This window comes from Accipiter gentilis, chromosome 14 (genome assembly GCF_929443795.1).
Source record: "Accipiter gentilis chromosome 14, bAccGen1.1, whole genome shotgun sequence".
NCBI classification, from domain to species: Eukaryota; Metazoa; Chordata; class Aves; order Accipitriformes; family Accipitridae; genus Astur; species Astur gentilis.
The window spans coordinates 15918843-15944907 of NC_064893.1; the positions used below are offsets into that span (position 1 = coordinate 15918843).

The 26065-nt window shown below is 52.8% G+C and overlaps 1 protein-coding gene across 1 annotated transcript; it reads right to left on the bottom strand.

Annotated features, from left to right (window-relative positions):
- Positions 1 to 3943: 3943 nt before the first annotated feature.
- LOC126045534 (centrosome-associated protein CEP250-like) lies at positions 3944 to 24068 on the bottom strand. The gene is made up of 18 exons (XM_049816826.1): positions 23391 to 24068; positions 20853 to 23259; positions 20141 to 20197; positions 19333 to 19415; positions 18593 to 18758; positions 17741 to 17847; positions 16463 to 16690; positions 15802 to 15946; positions 15371 to 15517; positions 14956 to 15186; positions 13181 to 13374; positions 10815 to 10942; positions 10440 to 10609; positions 9444 to 9623; positions 6182 to 8701; positions 5270 to 5425; positions 4726 to 4833; positions 3944 to 4558 (listed from the first exon to the last, which is right to left on the bottom strand). The coding sequence occupies exons 2-18, from the start codon at positions 20949 to 20951 to the stop codon at positions 4307 to 4309; spliced, it is 4971 nt and encodes a 1656-aa protein (XP_049672783.1). The 5' UTR covers positions 20952 to 23259; positions 23391 to 24068; the 3' UTR covers positions 3944 to 4306.
- Positions 24069 to 26065: the final 1997 nt, after the last annotated feature.

Genomic DNA, 26065 nt, shown 5'->3' on the forward strand with positions numbered 1-26065 from the left:
GATCTTCAGTTTATCTCCCCTTGATGTGTCAACGTACAATTCCGGATGAACCTAGGAACAAAGGAAAAACAGAGTCCTGTTTCACTCGGAAGCCAATCAAAAGGCCGCTTTCCCTCGGCTGATTTTTAAGACTTGGGATTCAAGAGACACCTGAGCTGCTGCCTCCCACCGCAGCCAAGCGCTTGCCATTTCTAACGCTTTTTTTTAAGAAAGCTACTAACTCGGGAACCTTAGAACCTGGGGTGGGGACGGGGGCTCCCGCAAGGAGCCTCCTCGCTTTCCTTTGCATTGCCTGCTTGTAGGCGGCAGAGGCAGCGAGAAGAGACTTTGAGACGCTCTCCTGCGGCCGCGTTACAGGAAGCCCCGAGCCACCCTCGGCGCCAAGCGGCTTTCGGGGGAGGGCAGCCCGCTCCCGGCCTCAAGGCCGCCAGCTCGGAGAAAGAAAGAAAGAAAGAAAAAAACCCCACGCACATCTGCGGCGGGTGAAGCTGCCGCGTGGGCAGCCCGCAGGAGGCGGCGGAGGAGGCGGCGGCTCGGCGGGGGTGCGGAGGCACGGCAGGCCGCCCCGGGCCGCAGGGCCGCCCCGGCCAGAAGCAGCATCGCGGGGCCGGGCCCCCCCCGCCGCCGCCGCCGCCGCCACTCACCTCCTTGGTGAGGTAGTACTGCAGCCCCGACAAGAAAAGCAGCACCACGATGAGCCCGCTGACAACCGTCACTGCCGGGGAGACGAGAACCGCCGTCAGCCCCGCCGGTCGCGCCCGCCTCGCCTCGCCTCAGTCCCGCCTCAGCCCGCCCGCCGCCGCCGCCGCCCCGAGCCGCTGCCGAGCGCCGGCCCGCAAGGCCCCCCCGCCGCCGGCCCCCGGCCGCCCTCACCCCGCCCGCTCACCCAGCGCGCCCCCGCACGTCTTGACCCGAAAGCCCTCCAGGGTCTTGTCTTGGGGAAGGCATCGAACCGCTTCAGCCGCCACAGCGAGTCCATGGCGCCGCGCGGCCCGGAACCAAACCCGCCTTCCGGCGCCGGGCCGGCACCGCCCCGCCACCGCCCCGCCGGGCAGCGCGGCCCGAAGCCGGCCGAGGGGGCGGGCGGGGAGGGGCTGGGGCTCGGGCTCCCGGGCTCCGAGGGGGCGGGAAGGTCCTCGCTGCCGCCTCGCCCTCTTCTGACCCTCCCTGCCAGCGGCCCCCGAGGGGGGGCTCTCGAGATCACCCGGTTAGCTGGGAAGGGCTTGAGACCGAGGCGGAGCTGCTGGCAGAGAGCAGTTTTCACTCACTTTGACCTCCTCCCCATCCCATCCCGTCCCGTCCCATCCCCTGCCTCCAGCTTTGACAGGGCTGGCGTTTGTTACCCCCGCCCTTCGCAGAACAACCGAGCTGTCCCTCAGGCTGGCTGTCGCAGCAACAAAGCTGAAAGCAAATCGCCTCGGGAGAGTGCCAGCGCTTATTGTGCCGAAGCACGGAAGGAAAAAGGAAGGAAAAGAAGGAAAAGGGGAGGAAAAAAGCGCCGCGCTCTTGCCCCACCTCCCATCCCTGGCCTGCACCCTTCACCCCTTCCTCTTGGTACCACCTCCGCCTGTGTTTCCCTCTCTCGTCACAGGGAAGGAAGGGCTACGAACTCAGGAGGTTAAACCGGACAGCAGCTCGGAACAGCTTACTTGTGCAAGTGAAAAAGAGAGTATAAGCTTTTCCTAAGCCACATACTTGCCTAGCCCTTGCTTTTTCCTACTAAAAAAGCGCAGTCCTGCAAAATCTCTTTTATTAAAAAACATTTTAAACATCGCTGGCACTAGGCGATGCTTGCGAACATAAACAGAACCAATGTGTACCCCCGTTGAAAAAGTGCAGTCCTGCAAAACCTCTTTTATTAAAAGAAAGTAATTTTTAAAGTCACTGGCGCTAGGAGATGCTTCCAAACGCAAACAGAACAGATGTACCCCCATTTCCCGCAGCAAAATACAGAGTACGTTTGCGGGAAGGGCACAAGACTGGAACGCCGTGATGCTGCAGCTGCTCCTCTACAGGAAAAGAAGGTTCAGAGAGGCTGACCCAGCTTCCGAGCCTCTGCTTCCAGAACAGCGGCTTTGGGCTCCCTGACCACAGCTGCTAAGGAGCGAGACAGCTCTTGGTGAAGGTCTGACAGCTCCTGGCTGGTCTTGGCACAGCACTCGATATAGTCCTGCTTGTATTTTCGTTCTTCTGCCAGCTGCGTCTGCAGAAGGGACACCTGAAAGAGGCAAAAGGCCGAGCTCAGACAAGCCCACGCTCTTAGGACCAGCCGTAGCTCCACAGATCCGGCCGTCAGGGAAGACGCACCCTCCAGCTCCAGCCCGGACCAACACGTTGTCCTTGTGGAACGGGAACTAACAGGTTGCCAGAGCCACCCCGAACTGAGCTCAGATTACCGACAATGCCGAGCTTCTTTCTGGCATACCATTCACAGGCCCAACACCGAGACATGACATGCATATTAAAGAGAGAGGTTGCTACAGGATTTCGTAACCCAACCCTTTTTTTCAAAGGAGAGATTTGGGCTACTGCCACCTTAGTTCCACATGCTTTCTCCTCAGCAGGAGGCCTGCTGCTTACACAAGGTAGTGCAGAACCGTTCTGTTACGATCTACTTTAGAAACCTGACAGCTAGCACGTGAAAGGGGAGAAAACGCTCACGCTTCCTAACTTCAGAGCATTTCACAAATGAGCAGAGCAAAATCTGATGAACACAGCCCAGGGGGCAAAGGAGCCTTAAAGGACTGCTGAGGCCTTCAAAATCCTCAAACTCTTATTATTTCCTGGCAACAGCGGGTCGTGCCTGCTGGGCTTTTTGGTGGGAGAGACCCAGCTGCTCTCACCTCCTGTCAGCTTTGCAGGGCAGGGCAGCGCAGCCACAGCAGCTCTGGCATGTTGCCCTCTGCCTGCTTTGGAGCGGAGGAGATGCCAGCACTGGGAGCAGCGCTCGGTGCTTTGCTGTTTCGGGGAGAACAGCTCAGGCCGGAGGTTCTGCTCTGTTTTCAAAGTGACGTGTGCTTTGCCAAGGGCTCTGTCCCACGTGGGAATGCCATCCCCAACCTCCAGCTAGGAGTACGAAAATACTCTTTCTTGGCAAATGAACTCAAATAACAGAAGCAATTCCTAAAGGAGTTTTATGGCTTATGGAACCTGCTCCGTTTGAATTACAATACCAAGGTCTGCCAACGTAAAGCCAAACCAGGTAAAAAGAGGGTCCCTAATCTGCTAAGCATCTAGAGCAGACTAGGTGGGAAACTCGGGCAGCCAGCTCCGGAAGGGGAACGCGAGGTGCTGAATTAGAAGCCGGTAGCGCGCACGGAAAGCAAGACGTCAGAGGGACTTCACAGCAAACGATACGCGTAGGCTAGGGAACACCACCCCTGAAGAGAGGGACAGCTCTGACCTTCTCTCTGAAATAATAAGGGCACCTTTGTGCAGCTGGCCTTGGAAGCCTCCCACGCTTTGGTAGGTAACCCAGAGGTACGCATGGGAGAAGCGGCCGTCTGCTGCTAAGAGCATCTCCCAGGAAGGGGGAGATCAAGTTCCAGTTCTGCTGTTTCCCAGACCCAGAGGGGTGCCCCAACTAGCCAGCTGAGGACGATGCTTTGAGCAGAGCACCTTCATTTTCCTGCTGAACTGCTGGAGTAGGTCCACAGTGCGGGCAGACACAACCGTCACAGGGGGAAGGGGGTTCTATCCGTTATCTGTAGCAACGGAACTGCAGGCGCTGAGGCTTCCCGGTGAAAACACCCTTAAGGTATAACTTGATGGCTTCAGCGGTGTGCTCGGCTCACTTGCCAGAGCTGAGCACCGTGTACTTTACTCGCATAAATCTTACAAGCATTTTGCCCTGAACGTCTGTGAAGATTCACCTCCTCCGGGAGGCCAGGGCGTACCAGACGCTTAAAAGCACATGGAGGAGGAGCCTGGCGACTGCTGCTACTGCCAGTACCGCTGTCAAGGGATGCGCTAGGGTTCAGGAGCTGGGATGTACACTCTTGCACTGATAAAACAAGCGTCCACGCTGTGCTTAGGTCTCCGACTCGGCCCGATACTGGGATCGTGATCAGCACAGCATAGCAATAGGAGACTAACGGTTGCCCGAAGGCTGTAAGCTCTGGCGCTGCCTCAGACCCCTGGAGCTCAGATAGAGTGCAAGCTCTACTGTTAACGGAGTCAAGGGAAAATGGAAGCCGTCAACAAGATGAGTAAGACTCAAGGGGAACATCCTTAGAATCTTCTCTATATTCAGGCGAGTGCCAGTTCTCTGAATTTCCTCCAATCCCTCTCCCACCACGCCTGACCTCTAGGCAAGCCAGAGCCTAGACCTAGGTGCATGACGTTGTGTGGCCATGGCCAACAGATGTGTCTGACTGACTGGGTATTTCCACTGCCTGGTGTACTCACTTCCCGACAGCCAAACAAAACTCGGGCTGTAGCATCGTGCAAAGCTGTGCCCCTCAGTACAGCCACGGCAGCTTTTGACGAGAGCCTTCCCACTCCTCACCTGGTTCTGCAACTCAGCTAATCGACGACTGCAGCGAGCGTGAGACTCCTCCTGTGAAGAAAATGCAAGGATTTCCTTTTGGTCTCCAGTTTGGCCAGGGCCATGGTCTACGTTCCACTTCTCTTGGGTCTATGCTGGGGGGATGCTGCCACTGGGATTTGCCACTGTTCCTCTGTACGGCCAGACCCTCCTCCCACCAAGGAAGATTCTGTTCTCACCTGTCTAGAAGCAGCCATCTTGTGCTGGTCAGAGAGCGAAAATCCGCACGCATCCGGCAGCGACCGACCACTGTGATATCTCTTCAGTCTCCTCCGTTCGCGTTCCACCTGCAGGCGATAGGTGATAGGAGAAAGGGTGACAGAAACCTGCCACCAAACAAGGAGCAAAAGGAGCTCTGGACATCATGGCAAGGAGATTTCTGCTCTGCTCAGAGGCTGTTAATTGCCCCAGAGAACGCTGCGGGCAAAAAGCACTCAAAGTAGGCTATGGAAGAGAAAGAGCAAGAGGAAACAGGTCCTGACACAAGAGTGTCAAATGTGCGTGTATGGGGACACTGGGGCAAGAAGGCTGGGACCGGAGCGAATGCGCATTTGTGAAGGCAACGGGGTGCCAGAAGAGAGAGCAAATACAAAAGCGTGTGTCCACAGGGGGAAGCGGGAGAGGGAAGGAAACAAGCAGAGGACTCCAAAGTGCTGTCTGTGGAAATGTGGTGTGATCCAGAGGACCGTGAGGCTTTGCAGAGGCAGTGAAAGCCTGTTTTACCTGCTCGAGAGTCCTCCTGAGCTCAGCATTGAGTTGCTTCAGCTCCGCCTTCTCCAGTTCCAGCCTTGCAACTGCTCGCTGCAGACATTCCAGCTGCTGTGACAGGAGTCTCTTCTCCGAGAGCCATGATAGCTGCTCCCCTTCTGCAATAGCCTGCTGGGCATACAGAGAGGAGTTTATGTTGAGCTGGTGCCCCATAAGGGTTAGGAGGGACAGAATCGACAAGTCGGGGAGTGTGACCGGACTCGGGAATGGACAGTGCCAAGTCCCTTCTGCTCCTCCGGGTTGACGGGCCAAAACAACACACTCTCTTCCTAGGGGCCCTCCTCCCGATCGCCGTGGGGAAATCCACACAGATTTGCCTTCCGGCTTTTTGGACCGCAGCACAAGTACATCCTGAATGCGCAATGAAGCCCTTCACCTGATCAGGCAACGGTACGAATGCCGTTATTTTTAATACACTGGAAAAGCTGTACCTCCAAAATCGACATCTCTGAAAGCACCGTCAGCGCAGCTGCTGTGCAACCATCGTTACAAAATTCTGCTAAGGCTAGTCCCTTACTTTGGTCAACTGTGCCCCTACCTTTCCATGCCAAACCCCAACCGCGACACGTTGGCTAAGCTTGCCTACGCAGGAGAGAACCAATTACCCATCCCCAACGTTTGGGCTTGGGGTAACTCTAACAGCAAGCTCCGTAGTTCTTTCAGTAGTTCGGGGGCTGACAGAAAACATGTCAGCAGGGGAATGCCTTGAGCTACGCAGACAGGCAAGCCTGCTGGCTACAACCGCAGTTTCTTTGGCCAAGCAGGTCATGTATTTATGGGACTACATATTCCCGTATCTTTATGGGCATCATCCTTAGAATCCTTTATAGGCATTTTAGTTGACTGATGATCAGTCACACTGCCTACCTGATGATGAAACCGGTCCGTGTCCCTCTCCGAAACCATGCTCTGCAGGATGGCTATTTCTTCCCTCAGAGTCCCATTGGCCATTTCACTCTTGGTAAGGGCAAGAGTCAGAGCTTGTGCCTTCTCTTTCCATTTGACTTCTCTGCTCTCGGTCTGCTTCAAAACAGCAATCGTGCGCTCCAATTCTTCCCCCTTGGCTTTCCGCTCATCCTCCAGTTGTTGCGTTAGCTCCTTCTGTCTTTGCAAGGAACGGTCTCTCTCCTGGAGAACTCGCCTCTTCTCTGCTTCCTCTTCCTCCCATTTCTGGAGTTTCTGGATTTGTTTCTGCAGGGTCTCTCCGCCATCCTTCCATCGCAAAGCTGATGTTAATTGTTTCAAGAGCTCGCTCTGCCTCCTAAGCTCTTGTTCTCTCTCTCTCAGAGTCTTCTCTAAGTACCCGACTCTGTCTCTGTGGTTCTTGATCTCTTCATCCTTCTTTGTCAGAGTCGGCTGAACATGCTGGAGATCTTCCCGAAGAGCTCTTACCTCCTCTTTTAACTCTTTTAGTTCACCTTCAGCCTTGGCCTCTTGCTCCTTCTCACGCAAGGCTTCTTCCAGGAGCTTCTCTCGCTCTCTGCCATGCCTAACCTCTTCATTCTCCTTGGTTAGCCTCAGCTGGAGATTCTGCAAGGTCTTCAGTTCTTCTTCTTGGCGCTGGAGTTTTTGCATGAGAGTTTCATTGTCTTCATCTCTCTTCCTCACCGCTTGCTCAAGCAGATCCACTTGCTGCTGGCATGACGTTAGCGCTACTTTCGTGCTTTCTTCACGAAGCCGGAACATGTTCATTTGCTCGGTCTGCCTGAGGAACTCCGAGTGGTTCTCCTTCAAGATTTGGCTCATTTTGTCTAGATCCTGCTCTAGACTCTTGGCCCGCTTGCCTTCTAACTCCTTCTGCTCTCGAAGCTCCTGGACGTGCTCTTGCAAAGACACTATCTCTTGATCTCTCGCTTCTAGAGAAGATTCAGCGTATTCTAGTTTTTGCTGTATGGCTTCGGTCTGCATCGCTGCCTCCTCCTTTTGCTGTTGAAGCTTAGCGATAGCTTCCTCCAGAACCTCTACCTTTTCCTCTCTTTCTTTCAGAGTCAGCTTTGTTGCTTGGAGATTTGTTTGCTCAGCTTCATGCCTTTCCTCCTTTTCCTTCCACGCCTCACATTGCTTTCTAAGGGATAGAATTTCGTGTTCTTTTTCCTTCAGTGCCACTTGAAGCTGCTGCAGAATTTCCTTCTGCTGTCCAGAGTCTCGCTCTTGTTTTTGGAAGGTCTCAATCAGTTCCTTCTGAGATTCAATCATTAAATCCTTTTCTTTCAGTACTGCTGTAGTGTATTCTAAGTCTCTGTGCAAGACATTCATCTGTTCTTCTGTTTTCTCCGCGTAGCTCCTTGCTTGTTGCTTTTGGATGTCTAGGAGTCTGTCCTTTTCTTTTAAGGCTCCTAAGGTCTGCTCCAGTTGGTCGCGGACAGTCCTTAACTGCATTTCCATGACTTCTTCAGCTTCCCGGATTTGCTTTTGTTGTGACTCAAGCTCTTGATCCTTTTCGGATAAAGACAGGGTCATCTTTTCTAGTGTACCACGAAGCTCTTGCAGGTAGCCCTCTTGCTGTTCCTTGTACTGCTGCAAGAGTCTTAACTGATCCCTTTGAGAATCACACTCGCTCTCTCTGTCCTTAAGAACTGCCCTCAGGTGTCCAAGGCTCGCGTGCAGAGATTTCACCTGTTCTCTCTCCATTTCCAGCGCTTGGATCTGCTGAGTCAGAGACTGCAGCTCCAAATTCTTCTCCTTCAAGTTTCCTTTCATATGATCAAGATCCACCTGCAGATTTCTCACTTGTGATGCACCGTCTCGTTCTAGAGTCATTATTTTCCCCTCCTGGAATCGCATCTCCCGGTCTCTCTCCTCCAGCTCTTTGCTCATCTTGCTGACAGCAGTCCTCTGCAGTTCTCGCTGCTTCTCCAGCTCCCGTATCTGTTCTTGCTGGGATCCGATCTCCCGGTCTCTCTCCTCCAGCTCTTTGCTCATCTTGCTGACAGCAGTCCTCAGCATTTCTTGCTGCTTCTCCAGCTCCTGTAGCTGTTCTTGCTGGGATTCAACCTTCTGGTTCTTCTCTGTTATGTCCTTGATAACCTCACTGACAGTGGTTTCATGCATTTCTTTCTGGTTCTCCAGCATTCTCATCTGTTCCTGGTACAACTTCATTTCTCCCTCCCTCTCTGACAGGATGGCAGTCATATGAGTGAGACTCTCCTGCAAAGCTTGTCTCTGTGCTGCCTCTTTTTGGAGCATCTGGATTTTCTCCCGCTGCGTTTCCACTTCCTCGTTTTTGATTTTTAAGACAGACAATGTAGTTTGAAGTTCTTGTTCAAGGCAGCGATTCCTATCTGTTGCTGCATTTGCTCGGGTTTCGGAGGCTGTGACCGAGTCCTGAAGAAGTTTCATCTCCCGTACCAGTTCTTCTTTAACTGCTCGCAGTCTGTCCCGTTCCTGCTGCAAAACAGTGACAAAGAGGTTCAATAATTCCACCCACGTATGTTTGCTTGTCGTACTAGATTTGAACTCCTGCTTCAGTGGCTGCCCCCTCCCTCCCTGCCTCTCGGGACATTGTAAGACCTTCCCCGCGCCACCCCCCTTTCGGTTGCGTCTTTCCCAGCTTACTCGGCCAGTCCCGTCTTCCTTTTTGCCCTTCTCCGAACCTCTTCTAGCTCTAGTGTGTTCTTTTGGGGAGGAGCTGCCAGAACTGCAGCCAGGATTTAAAGTCCAGACTAACCATGATTTAGGCAGTGGCACGATGATGTTCTCTCTGATAGGGAGGGAGGAAGGGAAGACAGAACAACCCCGTTGTTGGGGTTGGGCGTTGGGGGGGTTTTTTGGACCTCTACCGTGTAGAGTTTTCAGGGTACCATCCTCTAGAACACCACTGTGCCCTCTTGAAGGAGCAGTGGTCAGACCACAGACACAGTTACAGTGTTCATGTTCTCTTCAGGCTGCAACGCGCTTCCTGCCTTTCTTAAACCTACACTGGGGTAGCCTCTCGCATTACAGGCCCTGTCCCTCACGGCACAAAGGTCTCACGGCTGCCAAGGCATCGCTCCTCTTTACAAAGGGGTATCTAAGAGACGCTTCTACCCAGACGGACGGTGTCCAGAGAAGCACTGCCAATAAGGAGCCCAGAAGAGTAAAAAAAAAACAACAAAAAAACCCACACGAATTCTCCTTTCACAGTCTTTACCTCTTGCTTGGCACTTTCCGCTCTCGTCCGTTCCTCCTCTTGTTGAGCTTGCATGGTAGCAACTTTCTGCTTCATATCAAACAGCTTCTTCTCGTGCTCCCTTTCCGTCTCTGCCTTCTCCTTTTCCCACTGCTCCAGCATCTCCTGTAGCTCTGAATGGTGCCCTTCCCGCTTGCTTGCCTGATGAGGGGAGAAAAAGACTTCAGGATGGAGTCCCAGCCAAGCTTCTCAAAAAAATGGGAAGCTTCATCCCTCCCACAAACCCCCACCTCGACAGCGCACAGTAGTGGCTTTGTGCCCTCCACAAATCATGTCCGATCAAGGAACTTAAAAGGAGGGTCAGCTGGTGGAAGAAGAGGAGATGTTACCTTCCCCTCTCTGGCGGCTGCCTGTTTCCTAGCACCTCTCGCCTACGGGATTTCTCTCTAGTCTCAGAGTCTCTATTTTCAAAGCTCAACTCCATTCTCATCAAGGAAAAGATGCAGATGGACTGCAGGGTGAGAAAGAGGCCAGCACCCCGATGCCCTAGTCACAAGACGGGCCACGAACTCACGTACCAGGAACAAGGGGCTGTTCTATCTGTTCTGTATGCTTTAAGCCCAAAGATAACACCTCTGTCAACCATGAAAGGACAGAAAGAAAGGAACAAAGTTCCCGCGACTCCAGTTGGCAGGAAAGTTAGGACTCTGCTTCACGGTAGACAGGAGTCTGCTAAGATCCTACCCCTTTACTGCCATGCCTTGGGTGGGGACCACCCAACCTTCTGCTCAACTCGTCTTAGGCCCACACGGAATCCGTGGCTTGCATTTACTGTCCCGGCATAGTCCCGTAGGTCTTCACGTGCTTTCAAGTGCGAGCCGTTGGCTCTGCTGCCTGGCCTAGCAACGTGTGGCCTATGACAGACGCTTGCTGCCATTTCACACGCTCAGGCTATTATTCTTCTAAAGCCAGCCCACAAAGCTTGCCTCAAGAATTCAGAAGCATATTGTTTCCTACCAGCTCTTGCCGGAGCTTGTTTATTTCCACTTCGTGAGCCGTTTCCCGAAGTTTCAGGGTATCGTTATACTGCTCTTCTGTCCGCAAGAGCTGTTGCGCCATGTTTTCCCGTTCCTGCTTCATGAGAGATCTCTCTGCTTCCAGCTCACATTGAAGGCACTTCACTTCCCCTGCAAACGTGGCAAATGGCAAGATTCAGGGCCTACACAAACAGCGGTTCTGACTTCACTAACCTTAAGCCATTTGAATTTCAGTGTCGGAGGGATCTGTCCCCAGCTCCTGCGCTCCTTAGAAGCACTGCACACAGAGAGCTATTTTTATGCCATCCTCCCTAGGCAGGGGGATCACCAGAAACAAAGCACACGAGGCTCTCACCTTGTATCACCTCCTTGGCCTGCCTGACTGTCTGAAGTTGGATTTCAAGCTGACTCCTGGCGATCTCCAGCTGAGATAAGCGCTGCTGAGCCTCAAGCAGGCTGGATTCCAGGGTCTCCCTCCCGCACCTACAAGACGCCAATACGGAGAGAAAGGAGTTTCTTGCTCCTGACGCCCACAGGGAGCTAGTCCAGTAGGAACTGGTTCAAGATCCCTACCCCTCAGTACGGAAAATGGGTTGCGTGGAAACTGGGATACAGAAGGCATATTTCTGCCATTTAAAAGAGCAAGGCAGGCCCCTCTGAGGGAATGCCCAGGCTTTCCTTATGACCTAGCGTAACACAGAAAGCCCAGCCAAATTTGATCTCCACAGGCAAATCTTAAATTGCTATTGTCTGATCTATGACACACGGGTAGCTGCGCTCACCAAGTCTGTGGCAGCAAGCAAAAGCCCAGCCTCTGCTCACAGCCCTTTGCTCATCGTCACTTCCAGGTTGCTCTGCAGGGGCACAGAGTAAGAGGATCTCCCTGGCTGACTCGTGACTTTTTGATGCTGTTCGTAGTGTACGTACAGGGAGGTGATCTTCCAGACTCCCTATATTTCAAAGGGACTAAAGCAATACATCAGATCCTATAGTAAAATCTCATGCTTGTAAGCAGCATTTCTAAGAAATCTGAACTAGATTTTACCTGAACAAGGACTACCTGAAAGGAGAGACAGGTAGCCTTCAGTTTAAACTCTTGGAAGTTCACGAGAAAAACTGGCTACTTTTCTCTAAGCGTTGCTAACGAAGCAGGCAGTAGCCCAAACGACTTGCCGCTCTTTAAAATGGAAGTTGTAGTACTGCGGAGGCAAATTGTTACATCCACAGCCTTCAACCAACTGCTACGTATGACACACAGGATTCTGCAACCAGGAGCTGAAGTTGCCTCCCTGATCTAACACGGCGTCCGGTGTGCCAGGTTCCTACCATACACAGCACTGCCTCACTAGAACAGGCGTGCAACCAGGATAACATCCTTCAGGGTAAAGGGGCACCCGAGTGGTACAGCAATAAGACCCACAACAGTAGGATTTCACTGCTCTGATGGACGATGGAGGGTCTATCTTCAAGAAGGAGAACGAGCACATATTTCTGACTACGCCAATCTCTGGCAGTCCAGAGTAAATATGCTCCATTTTAAGGATAAATCAAAGTCAGTCTCTAAACCAGAACAGAGAAGATAAAGAGTCCAAAACTGTGACGACAACAACAGGCTCTTAAGAACAACATCTGGCAAGAATAGTTGCTGCAGCCCAATAATTGACAGAACATAATTCAGCTGGATCAAATAAGAGGAGCTGGAGCTCAGAAGCAGCAGCAGCTCTCAAGAAACAGACCGAGTCAAAATGGTGTTTATCAGCCTTGCTAACAACATACTCTGGAGTGGTAAGGCGTAAAAGTCAAGAAGCATGACAAACAACCTCTCATTTGTACAGCTCTGCAAGGTCAGGAGTCTTCTAAAAAAGACCTGAGAGGAGGACAAACCTCTCGATACGTTGGGCAGTTTGGGGTGGTTGGTTTTTTTTAAAAGCAGAACTTGTCACACGTGATCTTAGAAACCTGATCCAGCAGAAGGACAAAATCTTGTTCCTTCCCTGCATAAACTCCTCCATGATGTCTGTCTCAAAACAGCACGTGGTAAGGAGTACCGGACCCACACACCAATGATGGGCAACAATTCCCGCAGACTGGCGAGCATTCAAAAGAGGCTTCCCTGCTGCTGGTGTAACCAACTCTAGGTCCTGCACCACAGGTAACAAGAGTTAGACTAGAAAGAGTAGGCCCTCAAGATTTTCAGCACGAGCCTCTAGCTTCACCCTAAACGGCAGTGTCCTACTCGCCATGTCCGTACGTAATAGCCTTGAATTCTGAAGATCCCCTGTCAAACTACTGGATAAGGAAAGATCCAAGTTCAAACGTGCAGAACGAGAAACCAAAACCAGAAAGAAGCTTTGGGTTTCAGTAAACATCTGCATGGTTTAATTATTACTCAATGCAGAGCCAAGGTACCAGATACCGAGGAATTACGCTGGCTTGCTTTGGACTTCACACAGGAACGTGCAAGGGGGCATAAACATGAGCCCCAGGCTCAGGAGAGCTTTGTTAGCTTTAGCTGTCAGAAAAATAACATTCAAACCATGCTGTACTGGTTTGGGTTTTTGGTTGGGTTTTTTTGCTCGAGATTCTTTCATTTTCTGTCCATGGAAGGTGAAAACAGCTCAAAAGCATACAGGATGCAATGAAGCCTCGCGTAACGATTATCACCTCTATAATTACAGCCATTAAATAATCTCCTGCCTAGGGTCTCCCCCCTGCCTTTACCTGGCCTCTGCCAGCTGCTCTGCAAGGCCTCGTCTGTCCCGCTCCGTGGCTGCCAGTCGCGCCTCTAGGGCAGCCTTCTCGTGCGCCAGCAATTCCTTCTCTTTGGATACGTTGGCCAGTGCCTGCACTTGGCGAGAGGACTCCTGCCGCAACTGCTCCAGACCACTGCTAGCTGACTCTTGCTGGCGGTGAACCTGAAAGCGGGACAAAATACAGTTAGAGTCCTTTCTCTGGAGTTCTGTGCAGAGCCAGCCAGTGCCACTTCTGAATCAGCTAGAGGAGAGAGAGCTCCGGTACTCTGGCCTGAAAGTTTAAGAGCATCTGCTTCATACCGCCCTAACAGCCTGGGCTGCCAAAAGGCACTAGGGCTGTTAACCTGAAAGCCATGTGTAATAAGGCCCTACTGGGTTGCCTGGGACCAGGCGGCCCCTTCAGGACAAACGTACACACCCCAGACTACATCTTTTCACGCAAAAATACCACATCTTCCACAACTGCCACCTTGCAAACTAAAGTTCTATCAGAATCTATTCCAGTGCTGGAAATTTCCAGGAACCGTTGAGCAAGAGCAACTTTGCTCGCCGAACAAAGTGGAAATACACATGGTTTCTCCTTCTAGAAGAAGAAAAACCAACATCAAAGCGTCACCTTGTCGCAAAACACCACCACACACCTACTTCAGTGTGTACAGCAGTTGGATGCAAAGAGGTGATCCTTGGCAGGGAAACAGCCCTCGTGGTGAGCAGTGTCATTCAGTGATTTACGGAAGTCCGGCTGGTGTGGCCAAAGAGACGGTAGACTCTACTTGGACAGTAGTTCATGTCAACAATACTGTTTACTTGTCTTACACAAACAAGTTGTCCAATAGACCTTGCTGGCATTCAAGCCTGAAGACTAACTGTCGTTTTTTGGCTTTCTTCTGCAGTGATGCCAATACACCTCTGACGGGTGTTTGCCAAACAGACCACGTACTCCAAAACTAAGACTGTCTAACAGAGAACAGACCATCAGACACAAACAATTCTCCTCTCAAAGTTACCCCCTAAGACCTAAGATTGTACATTATGAAACCGACACTGAAAGGATGGCAAACTCCCTAGTCTCCTCCAGCGATACAATTCTCCCAAGCTCTTTTTCCACTCTACCAAAACCAGTTAGTCCAGAGTAAACAGTCTTCTGTGATCACCTCTTTCTCAGCTTCTCCCTCAAAGCCTAAAGAGGATCTAGCAATTCAAAGCGGCACGTATGTCCTAAAATACAGTTTCAACAATTTCAGGATGTCATTCCCGTTGTTAGCAGTACAGGACAGCAGACGCTGACTTGCCCCTTTGTCCCGCCCTCCAGGACCCAACAAGCGGAGCTTGGAAAGTTGCAGACCTCACAACAAAAAGCGTAAATAGAAACATGCAGCCCCGGGGGTTTTTGGCCTCAGAAAATGGGTGAAGAGCTACCCTGTTTGCTTCTTTCGACGCATGTGAGAGTAGCAGCCTCACGCAGATTCGTGGGCAAGGCAAATCACCTCTCTGCAGCTTATCAAAAGCCAAAAAAGAGGCCAACACAGCCAGGTGGATTAAAGGAATCTCTAGAAGCAGAGAATTGCACAACAGCTCTGCAAGCCACCAACACATTTCCAGAAGGAAGTAAACAAGGCCGTCAGACCCCCAGCGCTACCAAGTGTCTCCTTGACAAAAAACACTGCAGAATCCAACAGATACAGCTTCACTGAGCCAAGCAGCCAAAAGCCCACCCAGAAAGCACCAGGTTTTTGGTCTCACCTCATTGAGTTTCTCTTGGGTTTCTGCCTTCTCCTCTGCCAGCATCCTCAGCTCTGCCTGCAGCCCCTCCTGTTGCTCCTCTGCTTTCTTCAGCAGCTGCTCCAGGTGGGCTTTCTCTGCGCTCAGCGCCTCATTTGCTCTTTCACACAAGTTCAGCTTCTCCTGGTCAGAGATCTTTGCTCTCTCCATCTCGTCCACTTTGCCTGACAGAACGTCATGCTCTTGCTCCAGCTACAATCACAGAAGCACAGAGGAAATAAAATAACAGTAAGGTTTACTCTGTAGGAGCTTCGGCTTGGACAGGGAAAAGAGCAACGTTTCCACATTCAGACAGTCATACTGTCCGAAGGCAAGAAGGCTGAGAAGCAGCAGCTGGAGACAAACACCTGGCAAGATCTTTGACAACTCTGCTCACCTGCAAGACGAGTTTGTTCAGCTGCACTTTATCCAACGCAAGAGCTTCATTGATACTGCTCATGTTCGCTGCTGCAACCTGTAGATCGGCTATCTCAGCAGTCAGCTTATTCTGAGCCCCTGTCAACTCTGCTACTGACTGCTCTGCCTGCAGAGACAAAAGAACAACATGACAACAAAGACAGGAAAATCCCTGACCTCAAGCAGCAACTCCAGGTCCCCTGTTGTGTCTCTGACACGCTCCCAGTTCCGCATTCCCAACAAGCACGTGGGCACTAACTACACCGGAGAGCCTCTGTGGTCCGATCACCATTTTCCAAGAAGGACAACAACATTGTCCCTGGCTTCTACTGCCAGAAACACCATCTGTGGTGGTCTTGCTATCACAACTGCCTCTCCCACAAGTGCTGCCTCGGAATAAGGTGACCATACCTTTTCCAGTGCCACGGTAAGCTCGTGTTTCTCTTGCTTCAGAAGATCCCTCTGAAGGTGCGATTCCTCCAGCATCTCTCTTGCGACTACCAACTCGCTCTGTAATAATGAGTGTTCTCCTTCAAGTGCAGCTAAGTCCTTCAGTCTATGAGAAGGGGAAAGACAAACAAGTTTTTAACGCAAACTCATAATCACAGGATGATTCAGGTTTGTATGTGTGATGTTGCAAAATGGCACTCCTTGCCCCAAAGGCCTTCTGCACTCAGTCTAGCGTGGAAACGGCAGTACGGAGGGGCTACGTTGCATATGATGGTCCTGTGCAAATTCCTCCCAACTCCTTTAGCACAGCCCTGGGTAGCAAAAGGGCTGTGCAAGAGACACAGCTCTCTTTACGCTCGTCTCCATTTCTCACCAAGAATCAGTTAACAGCAAAAACATTGTAATATGCCATCTCTTTTCTAGTCCTGCCTTCCTCACAAGAGCTTCTGTCTGTCAGACAGCTTTTTCTATCCGTTCTGTTGAAGGCAATAGTTTGACTAGGGACAGGAACAAGGCTGTGCAGAATGGGTGCGTTTTAAACGTGAACACAGCCCATCCTATGAATCCAACAAGCACCCACAGAAGATAACGCTGCTAACAGCAAAGTTGAAAACACACTCACCTGTCCTGAAGCTCCTTCTTCTCCGGGTCCCCTTCGACTTGTAAGCGCATCACTTCCCAAGTCTTCTGGCTTATTTCCTCTCCCGCTTGCTGCTGTGCCTGATCCTCGAGGACAGGTCTACCCGGCGTAACGGGTGCCCAGGGCCGTACGCCACAGTTTAGGCGGGAGCAGTTTACAAGTATAGATCCAGAAAGCCTCATTTGCTCTGCCTTCAGCTCTGACAAATCTCTGAAGAAGAATCAAGAAAGAGGTAATGTTCACGCCACCATCTTTATCAGCTGGCTCGCTTCCGAAGCACGGCATTGCGCAACAGCAAAAGCCGGCAGGAAAGACGACATCTTCGCTGGGGACGAATCGTTCACCTGACACTTTGGGATCAGGACACATCTTGATCCTTGGGCAATGGGTCTATTTGATGGTTGAGGAACGCATCTATTTTCTCCCCAGAGAGAAGAGGAAATGTACGGAACAGCCAGAAGGCTTCGAGAATTAACTAGCGGGTCAGGCATACTCTACGCATTAAGGAAAGCTTATCACCAAAGGTGGTAAACGGCTGACGGTAACCCAGAGTTTGAAATTGCATGCTGACACCAGAAGAATTTACTCTTAGGCTACGCTATTTGTCTCTGCACAGAAGGCACCTGTGAGAAAGGAACCTCAGAGGGCCCAAGAACAAGAAAACAATCGTAAAAGGGAGGGATCAAACTAAGCAAAATCAATTGGAGAAATGTAATAGCAGGGTAGAGAAGCTATTCTTTCTCTCAACAGTGTTGGTACAGGAATAAGCGGATGCAAACTGACCAGGACAAACGTAGGCTGGAAATGAGAAGGAAAAAATAACTACATACATATTCATGAATGATCTTTCCATCGGGAGCAGTGGGAAAGGAAAGACAGTGAGATTTAAGGCAAATTTTAACCACTCTGTAACAGGGGGCCGCTCCACATGCTGCATGCATAGCTTTGGTGAGTCTCTCCCAACTCGCCCACATATGCCTGTGTCTGTGTTAATATGCCCAAACATCACCATAGCCAAGTTCACCTGTTCAGGGCCTCTGCATTGCTTATAGCCTGAGCCCCTCAGCGTTATCTGAAAACCAGCATCAAACAAAATGATTCGGAGTATAGCCTAAGGCATGCTTAATGCCATCGCTTCAGACTACCAAAGGAGAAATTGTATCTTTAGCCGCAGCTAGCGTAACATCAAGGCTCAAAAAGCAGCTGTGAAGGGAAGCTATGTTTTTTCTGCAACGAGATCTAGCCTTCACTTCTACTCACCGGTCAGTGGCAGTCTTCATTTCCAGGAAATGACAGCGGAAGGTGACCACCTGACGCCACAGGCTGAGTAGACGGCTGCGTTCACCCCTTAGGTAGCTGTCATAAAGCTAAACAGGCAAAGGCAAAAAGAAATGCCAATTCAGCCTTCGCTGTCGCTGTACAAGCCTTTCAGAGAGGAGAGGGTACAACCGTCATCACCGAGTCTCCTTTAAGAACTATTCCAACGGGGGGGGTGGGGGTGGGGAGCATCAAGGACTGAAGAGCCACCACAGAGGCATCCTCAGTAGACCTGCCACCTGACTGCAAAGAAGGGAACAGCCACACTTCCCCTGCAGGAGCGGGTATCAACACAGCAAACCGATCGCGATTCATCATCTCGCCTTGCAGAGGTGTCTAACAGGCTCGGTGGAGGAAGACAAAAACAAGCCCCTCCGAGACCAGTGTCAGATTTGCTTACAACAGCCTATTAGTAAGGGAGGCCTGTCTTGTTCTTCTGTTGGCTACCCTGAATCCAAAAACACACAGACCTCTCTTCGGTCTCCACTGCTGCAGACAGAGATTTAGGAACTATTAAAAAACAGACGAGCGTTCATGTGTCACTGCCCTCCAGTGACCAGCAAGAGCAAGCATTTGCCTTTGAGAACGACCAGTACGGTCACAGCACGCGGGCATCTTCCATCACCACAATTTCCTGACACTCCTCCATCTCACACCCCTGTCTTCTGCTCATAAACACCAATACATCCTCAACGGTGCCACGACTTTCACACGGCAAGTTCTCTAGGCCAGAAATAAAACCCATTCTCATTCCACCCCAGCATCGCGTCCGACGTTCCCGTCGCCCAGCCTTACCTCACGTTCACTGCGCCACTCGCTCTCCTTCACTTCCAGCTCCTCCCGGGCCCTCATCCAATCCACCGTCAGTCTTCCAACATCTTCTTTAAGGGCTGAATTAACCGCATTCGCTTCATCGAGCTGTTCCTGCAGGAGAGTGTTCACTTCTGCCAGATTCTCACACCTTGGAAAGGGAGAAACAGCAACGAGGTCACTGAACGACTGCTATCCACAAGCAGCGTCTCCGTGATTTCCCAACTCCCTCAACACTGACTTTGTTGTCAAACTGAGAGGCCCTAAAAGTGCTTTCTAGGATTAACTAAGATCTCTCTGTGATGGCATGCTCATTTGCTTCTCCTTGCTTTAAGCCTTCTACTTCCACCTCCAATTTCGGTTTCCCCTTCTACTTTGACGATGCCCACAGTTCACGTCTTGCCTCCCCTTCGTGCTGTCTGATCACCGGATGCATCGCCTTTCTCTAGCACTCTCCTGACCCGCTCACCTACTGAACCACAGAATAATTTAGCCTGGAAAGGGACCTTTGGAAGTCACCCGGAATAACCCCCCCGCTCAAAACAGAGCCATTCAGCACACAACACTATTACTGCACCACAGAAAACAAGACTGTGGACCTTTCTGCTTTCAAAGCAGCTTGCCCAACTGCTCCCCTTGGGGAGACCAGGGAGCACTGACAGGTTTTCCCTCACTTCCACGAGCATCCAGGATACCAGGTATGAGGGAACGCTTCTTCCTTGTACCTCTGCTGCTCCTCTTCCACCCGAAGCAGTGCTTTCTCCAGGCTCTGGTCTTCTGTGGCTTCCCACCTGCCTGGAAGGGGTCCCTTCAGAAGAAAGGAAAAGTTTAGTCAAATTCTCGCCTTCCCTTCACTGCTGTTAGCATCCACCGCTTTCCGCTCCATTCGCTTGGGTAGCTCAGGAGCTCGTGGCTTCTTCCAGGCGTAACAGTGTCGTGACTATGGAGAGCAAGGGAGGGGAAGGGTGGTGCTCAATGCGAGCAGCTCTCCTCAGTCCCGCACTGTGGCACTCTCGCAGCTAGGTCTCCTTAGCTCACAACCGTGAGTGCTCTCTTCGACTTGAAGCCTGGGAACGCTCTCCTACTCTCCCACCCTTTGTTCTTCCTAGGTTTGCTTTAGCCGTGAAGCAGAAAGAAAAGCCCATAGCCGTATGCTGAACGCCAGCATTCTTGCCTTCCAAAATGCCACGTTTCAACCCGCTCTTTTTCAGAGACGGCCATAGAACCTAACAGGCAGTGTAGCCCTCTCCTGAGCCCTAGGACAAAATGTTACGCCAGCAATAAAGCACTCTTTCTCAAAACTAAACCCCCCCTCCACAGGGTTTCCTGCACCCGCATTTCTGGGACCACTGACTCCTCCAAGAACGGCAACTGGACAAAACACTCGCAGGCAAGCTTACAGCGCTTCTTTAAACCCTCAGGCAGCAAAATCTTGCTTCCCTCTGCCCTCTGCCATTGCTTTGGGGAGCTTGCTTTGGCCCGCGTTAACAAACGCTACCTACACGGTCTTTACTTGGCAACCTGCACACTCACCCCTCCTGCTGCCAGCTGCTGCTCCAACTCTCGACACCGAGTCCGGTACTGCAGTACCTGGACGGAGACATAGAATGAAGATGAGCGAATGAATGCAGCTTGTGACAGGCTCGGCTCCTCCTGCATTAGCTTTTCTCCAAGTCTTTACAGCCCAAGCACAGTGCGTTTCACAGCGCTGCCGATGCCGCCCACAAGAAGTCGTTACCATACAGGGAAGCTTCGCTTTATCTCCTGAGACGGGGCTTCTTTTCCACGTACTGCTACCTGCTCACCCTAAGAGCTGCCTGCCTCGGCCCGGGGCCGCCCCAAACCACCCCCGCCGGCTCGGCTCCTGCCTCTGGGACAGCCCCCTGCTAACGTGGCCCAACAAAGGCGCCTGCGAGCCGGGGGGCTGCTTTATTTCAGGACGGACAAGCCCTCACGAGAGGCTCGGCAGGGTGACAGCGGCAGGGCCAGGCGCCCAGCGGGACGGGCCGGGCCGGGCGGAGGAGGGCGGCTCCCGGGGCCTCCCCCGAGCTGCGGGCTCGGCGCCGTCCCGCCCGCGGCAGCGCCGGGGAACGCCCCGGGGAGGGCCCCGCTGGGGCCGCGCCTTCGCCCCCCGACATCGCCGAGGCCCCTCTCAGCGCTGCGCGGGCGGCCCGGGCACCCCGGCCCCGCCACCGCGGCCCGGCCCCGGGCAGCTCCCCGCCGGGCCGGCGCCCCCGCTCCTCACCTTCGCCTGCAGCTTCCGCACCAGCACCGCTTGCCGGTGCTGCGCCTCCTCCGAGCTCTGCAGCCGGCGCCGCAGGGAGGCCTGGCTCCGCGCCGCCATGCCCCCGCTCTCCAGCCGGGCTCCGCCGCCTGACGGGCCCCGCGGCGGGGGCTGCTCCGCGGCCTGCCCCGGCGGACCGCGCTCAGGCGCCTGCCGCGGCGGGCGCAGCGGCTCACCCTGCCGGCCGGGCGCGACCGGGAGAGCCGGGCTCGCTCTGTGGCGGCGCTTCGCTTCTCGCTTCTCGCTCTTCGCTCCTCGCTTCTCGCTCCTCGCTGAGGGTGCGGCGGCGGGCTGCGGTGCTGCCGCGGGGGAGAGGCCGCCCCGGCAGCCGCTCGCTCCAGCGCGTTCCGCTCAGAGACCGTTAAGGGCCCCGCAGAACGCTGGGGGCAAAAAGCGCCCCCGGTGCAGTCTGGGAGAGAAGGAGCGCGAGGAAAGCCCAGAGGGTCGGATGGCGGGGTCTGGGGCCACTGGGGCAAGAAGGGCGGGACCGCAGGGACCCTGGAAAAGGTCCATCGCCCAGGGAAGCCAGCTGAAGAGCTGGCACTTGCTACGAAAAGCTCCAACTTCAGCCCCTGGAGCCGGAGTTCCCATCTAGTACGAAAGCCAAGCACACATAGGTGCAATGACTGACGCTTTCGCTCCCTGTTGTGCAGCAGGAACGGGACGGACTGCAAGCAGGGGGAGAAAAACCGGCACGGCAGAGAAAAGTTCAAAGTTACAGGACAACGAACGCTGTGAATTAAGCTTTATTTCGTGAGCACGTGAAGAAATGCAACAAACACACACGACAAACAGGGCTCGGTCCCCTTTGCCCGGGCTACTCTCTGACGTGAATTCACTCAAGCCGTCATGTTTCCTAACTTACAACCCGTAACACTAAAAGTCCTGGGCTTATGGCGGGGGGGCAGGGGGGAAAAGAAAAAAAACCCAAAAGCAAAACCAAAAAAAAGACGTTGTTTCTCCCTAGTGAGAGTGCTCATCCTTCCTCCTCCGTCACCGCGCGGGCGTCCCCCGTATCACACTGTGAAGCACAAAAGCCCCAGCAGTCCAGCTGCTGTTGAATCTCCTTCAAAGGCTTTTTGGCTCAGCTGCTGTTTTATACCTTCCAGCTTGGAAGTCTGGTCTATACCATTTCCAAAAGTCAGCAGATTCTGACAATACTGCCAGGCAAAGATGGGGGCTGCAGGAGACAGCCAGCTGCAGGTGCTAATGGCTGCATCATGGCCCTTTAGCTCTTCCTGGCCACCTGTGCTGCCTACCTGGTGCTCCCCCTTCAACCCAAAGGCGCTGCTCCCAGCATACATCGGGCCTTAGCGTGAGCTGGGCTAGCCCAAATCTGAGCAGGAGCTGAGCGAACAGTCACACTCCACCCCTTGGTGCAGTCAAACATCTAGCGAACCCGCTGCTTCGGCGAGTGGAGGTACCGTTACTCCTCTTGCCTCGCCTCCAGGGATCTGAGGCAGCGCCAGAGCTTACAGCCTTCGGGCAACCGTTAGTCTCCTATTGCTATGCTGTGCTGATCACGATCCCAGTATCGGGCCGAGTCCGAGACCTAAAACAAGCGTCCACGCTGTGCTTATCAGTGCAAGAGTGTACATCCCAGCTCCTGAACCCTAGCGCATCCCTTGACAGCGGTACTGGCAGTAGCAGCAGTCGCCAGGCTCCTCTTCCACGTGCCTTTAAGGGTCTGGTACGCCCTGGTCTCCCGGAGGAGGTGAATCTTCGCAGGCGTTCAGGGCAAAATGCCTGTAAGATTTATGCGAGTAAAGTACACGGTGCTCAGCTCTGGCAAGTGAGCCGAGCATACCGCTGAAGCCATCAAGTTATACCTTAAGGGTGTTTTCACCGGGAAGCCTCAGCGCCTGCAGTTCCGTTGCTACAGATAACGGATTGAACCCCCTTCCCCCTGTGACGGTTGTGTCTGCCCGCACTGTGGACCTACTCCAGCAGTTCAGCAGGAAAATGAAGGTGCTCTGCTCCAAGCATCGTCCTCAAATGGCTAGCTGGATTAAAACGCTTCAGGTAGTACCAGAAGAACCCCAATCCCTTTCAGATGTTCACATGGAGAAGGAGGGCATCTGGGAGTGCCTCTTCCCCTCCACCCACTGGAAAGGGGCTTGGATGGCTTTCAGGCATTTGCACTGTCGCGTCTAAGCGAGGATGGAGTCTTAAGCTATGCAAAACGGCAAAAACCAATGGAGGGTGATGATATAGATTGACACGTCTCTTACCTGTGTTTCTCTCTCAGCTTCACCACCATGGGCAAAAGTTCATATAGCGCAAACACACCAGGCAGGCCCTGGTCTCCCAGTAGCCCCTTGGCTATCTTCTCATGTCGTGTAACTGAAAACGGGTTAGTCCTTACCACCTAGCAGGAAACAAACACAGCAAACGTCGTTTCGTTAGCGAGGCACAGGAAAGGCTACTAAAACACAAGTTCAGTGAGCCGTATCAGTGTAGCCCTGCCCACTCACTTGTGGGGGGCCTGACAGTACTTACAAAGGGTCATAAGAAAAGCACCATCAGGATCGAGTCTATTTTTCCTACAGGCTATCAGTTAAAGCCCCAGCTAGCCCAAAGAATGAGTGACGCATCAGTGCCCAGGCCGGACTGTTTCGGTCTCTGCTGGCAAGTAACGGCACAAGCTGCTCCTCTCGACCTCAACCCCAAGTCCACGTCATCTTCCACCAAAATGTAGTCCACCCAAGCATGCTTCAGGAGACAGCACCGGTAGGAGAAAGCCATACGGATATGCAAGCGTGCGAAAAACGGAAGTGATACATAAAGGCAGGAGAGTGCCAGGGCTGCAGAAGGACACAGATTGCCCATCTTGATATAAACGAAGATCACCCTGCAGCATTCTCCTGCACCCTGCCGTTCTTCTAACCCTTGCCCATACCAGTCCTATTCTTAGAGCAAATCAACTGGGTTTCTGTAAAAAATGACATTACGTTCCCCTATTGACATTATCCCTAAAATGACATGATTATCCCCAATAAGCTATCTGACCAGGAAGGCCAAGGCGTGGCTGGAACTGAACCTGGCAAGGGACGCAAAGAATAACAAGAAGGGCTTCTACAGGTGTGTCGGCCCAAAAAGGAAGGTCAAAGAACGCGTACACTTCCCTCCCCCCCGATGAGCAAGACTGGCAAACTGGTTACAAGGGACAAGGAGAAGGCCGAGGTACTCAACAACTTTTTTGCCTCAGTCTTCACGGGCAGCCTCTCTTCCCACACCTCTCCAGTGGGTGGACCGCAAGACGGAGACTAGGGCAGCAAAGGCCCTCCCACTGTAAGAGAAGATCAGGTTCGTGACCACCTGAGGAACCTGAACATACCTACGTCCATGGGACCTGACGAGATGCAGATCCCAGAGTCCTGAGGGAACTGGCTGATGGAGTTGCCAAGCCGCTCTCCACGCTCTTTGGAAAGTCACGGCAGTCGGGTGAAGTCCCTGGTGACTGGAAAAAGGGAAGCATGACACCCATTTTTAAAAAAGGTAGAAAGGAGGACCCTGAGAACTACCAACTGGTCAGCCTCACCTCCCTCTGGGCCTGGGAAGGTCATGGAACAGATCCTCCTAGAAGCTATGCTAAGGCACGTGTTGGACGGGGAGGTGAGTCGAGGCAGCCAGCACGGCTTCACCAAGGGCAAGTCCTGCCTGGCCAACCTAGCGGCCTTCTATGATGGAACGACTACACTAGCGGACCAGGGAAGAGCTACAAACGTCGTCTGTCTGGACTTCTGTAAGGCCTTTGACACGGTCCCCCGCAACGTCCTTCTCTCTAAATTGGGAGATACACGGATTTGATGGGTGAACTGTTGGATGGACGAGGAATTGGCTGGATGGTCTCATCCAGAGGGTAGTGGTCAACGGCTCAATGTCCAGATGGAGATCGGTGACAAGCGGTGTCCCTCAGGGGTCCGTACTGGGACCAATCCTGCTTAATATCTTCATCAACGACATCGACAGGGGGATCGAGTGCACCCTCAGCAAGTTTGCAGATGACGCCAAGCTGAGCGGTGCAGCTGACACGCCTGAGGGATGGGATGCCATCCAGAGGGACCTGGACACACTCGAGAAGTGGGCCCATGTGAACCTCATGAGGTTCAACAAGGCCAAGTGCCAGGTCCTGCACCTGGGGCGGGGCAACCCCCGCTATCAATACAGGCTGCAGGATGAAGGGATTGAGACCAGCCCTGCGGAGAAGGGCTTGGGGGTGCTGGCGGATGAAAAGCCAGCAATGTGCACTCACAGCCCAGAAAGCCAACCGTACGCCCAGGCTGTATCAAACGAAGCACGGCCAGCAGGTCGAGGGAGGTGATTCTGCCCCTCTACTCCGCTCTGGTGAGAGCCCACCTGCAGCACTGCGTCCAGCTCCGGGGTCCTCACTACAAGACAGACGTGGACCTGCGGGAGTGGGTCCAGAGGAGGGCCACAAAAACGATCAGAGGGATGGAACACCTCTGCTGTGAGGAAAGGCCGAGAGAGTTGGGGTTGTTCAGCCTCGAGAAGAGAAGGCTCTGGGGAGACCTTGTCACGGCCTTCCAGTACTTAAAGGGGGCTTATAAGAAAGATGGGGACAAACGTTTTAGCAGGGCCTGTTGTGACAGGACACGGTGTAATGGTTTTAAGCTAAAAGAGGGTAGATTCAGACCAGATACAAGGAAGAAACTTTTTACGATGATGGTGGTGGTGAAACCCTGGAACAGGTTGCCCGGAGAGGTGGTAGATGCCCCGTCCCCGGAAACATTCAAGGTTACGTTGGACGGGGCTCTGAGCAACCTGATCTAGTTGAAGATGTTCCCCTCCCCCCGCTCACTGCGGGGAAGGGGGCGGGCCGGGTGGACTACACGACCTTTAAAGGTCTCTTCCAACCCAAACTATTTTAAAGGTAATCATAGAATCGTAGAAAAGTCCAATGGCTTACGAACCCTCGGAAAAACTCCTACTGAGTATTCTGAGATTAGCAGGCTTGGTGCATGAATTCCCAGGAGAAATTCTCTAGCCTGCTGTACTAATGAGATTAAGCGAGATCATCACCCCATCCGACTTCAACAGGCAGAAGTCGCTCCAACACGTCACCACGTCCTCCACAACTACATTATCTGCACAGAGCAACTAATAATCCCCCAACACATTATCTCCAACACGGATATGTTAAAATCGTTTAA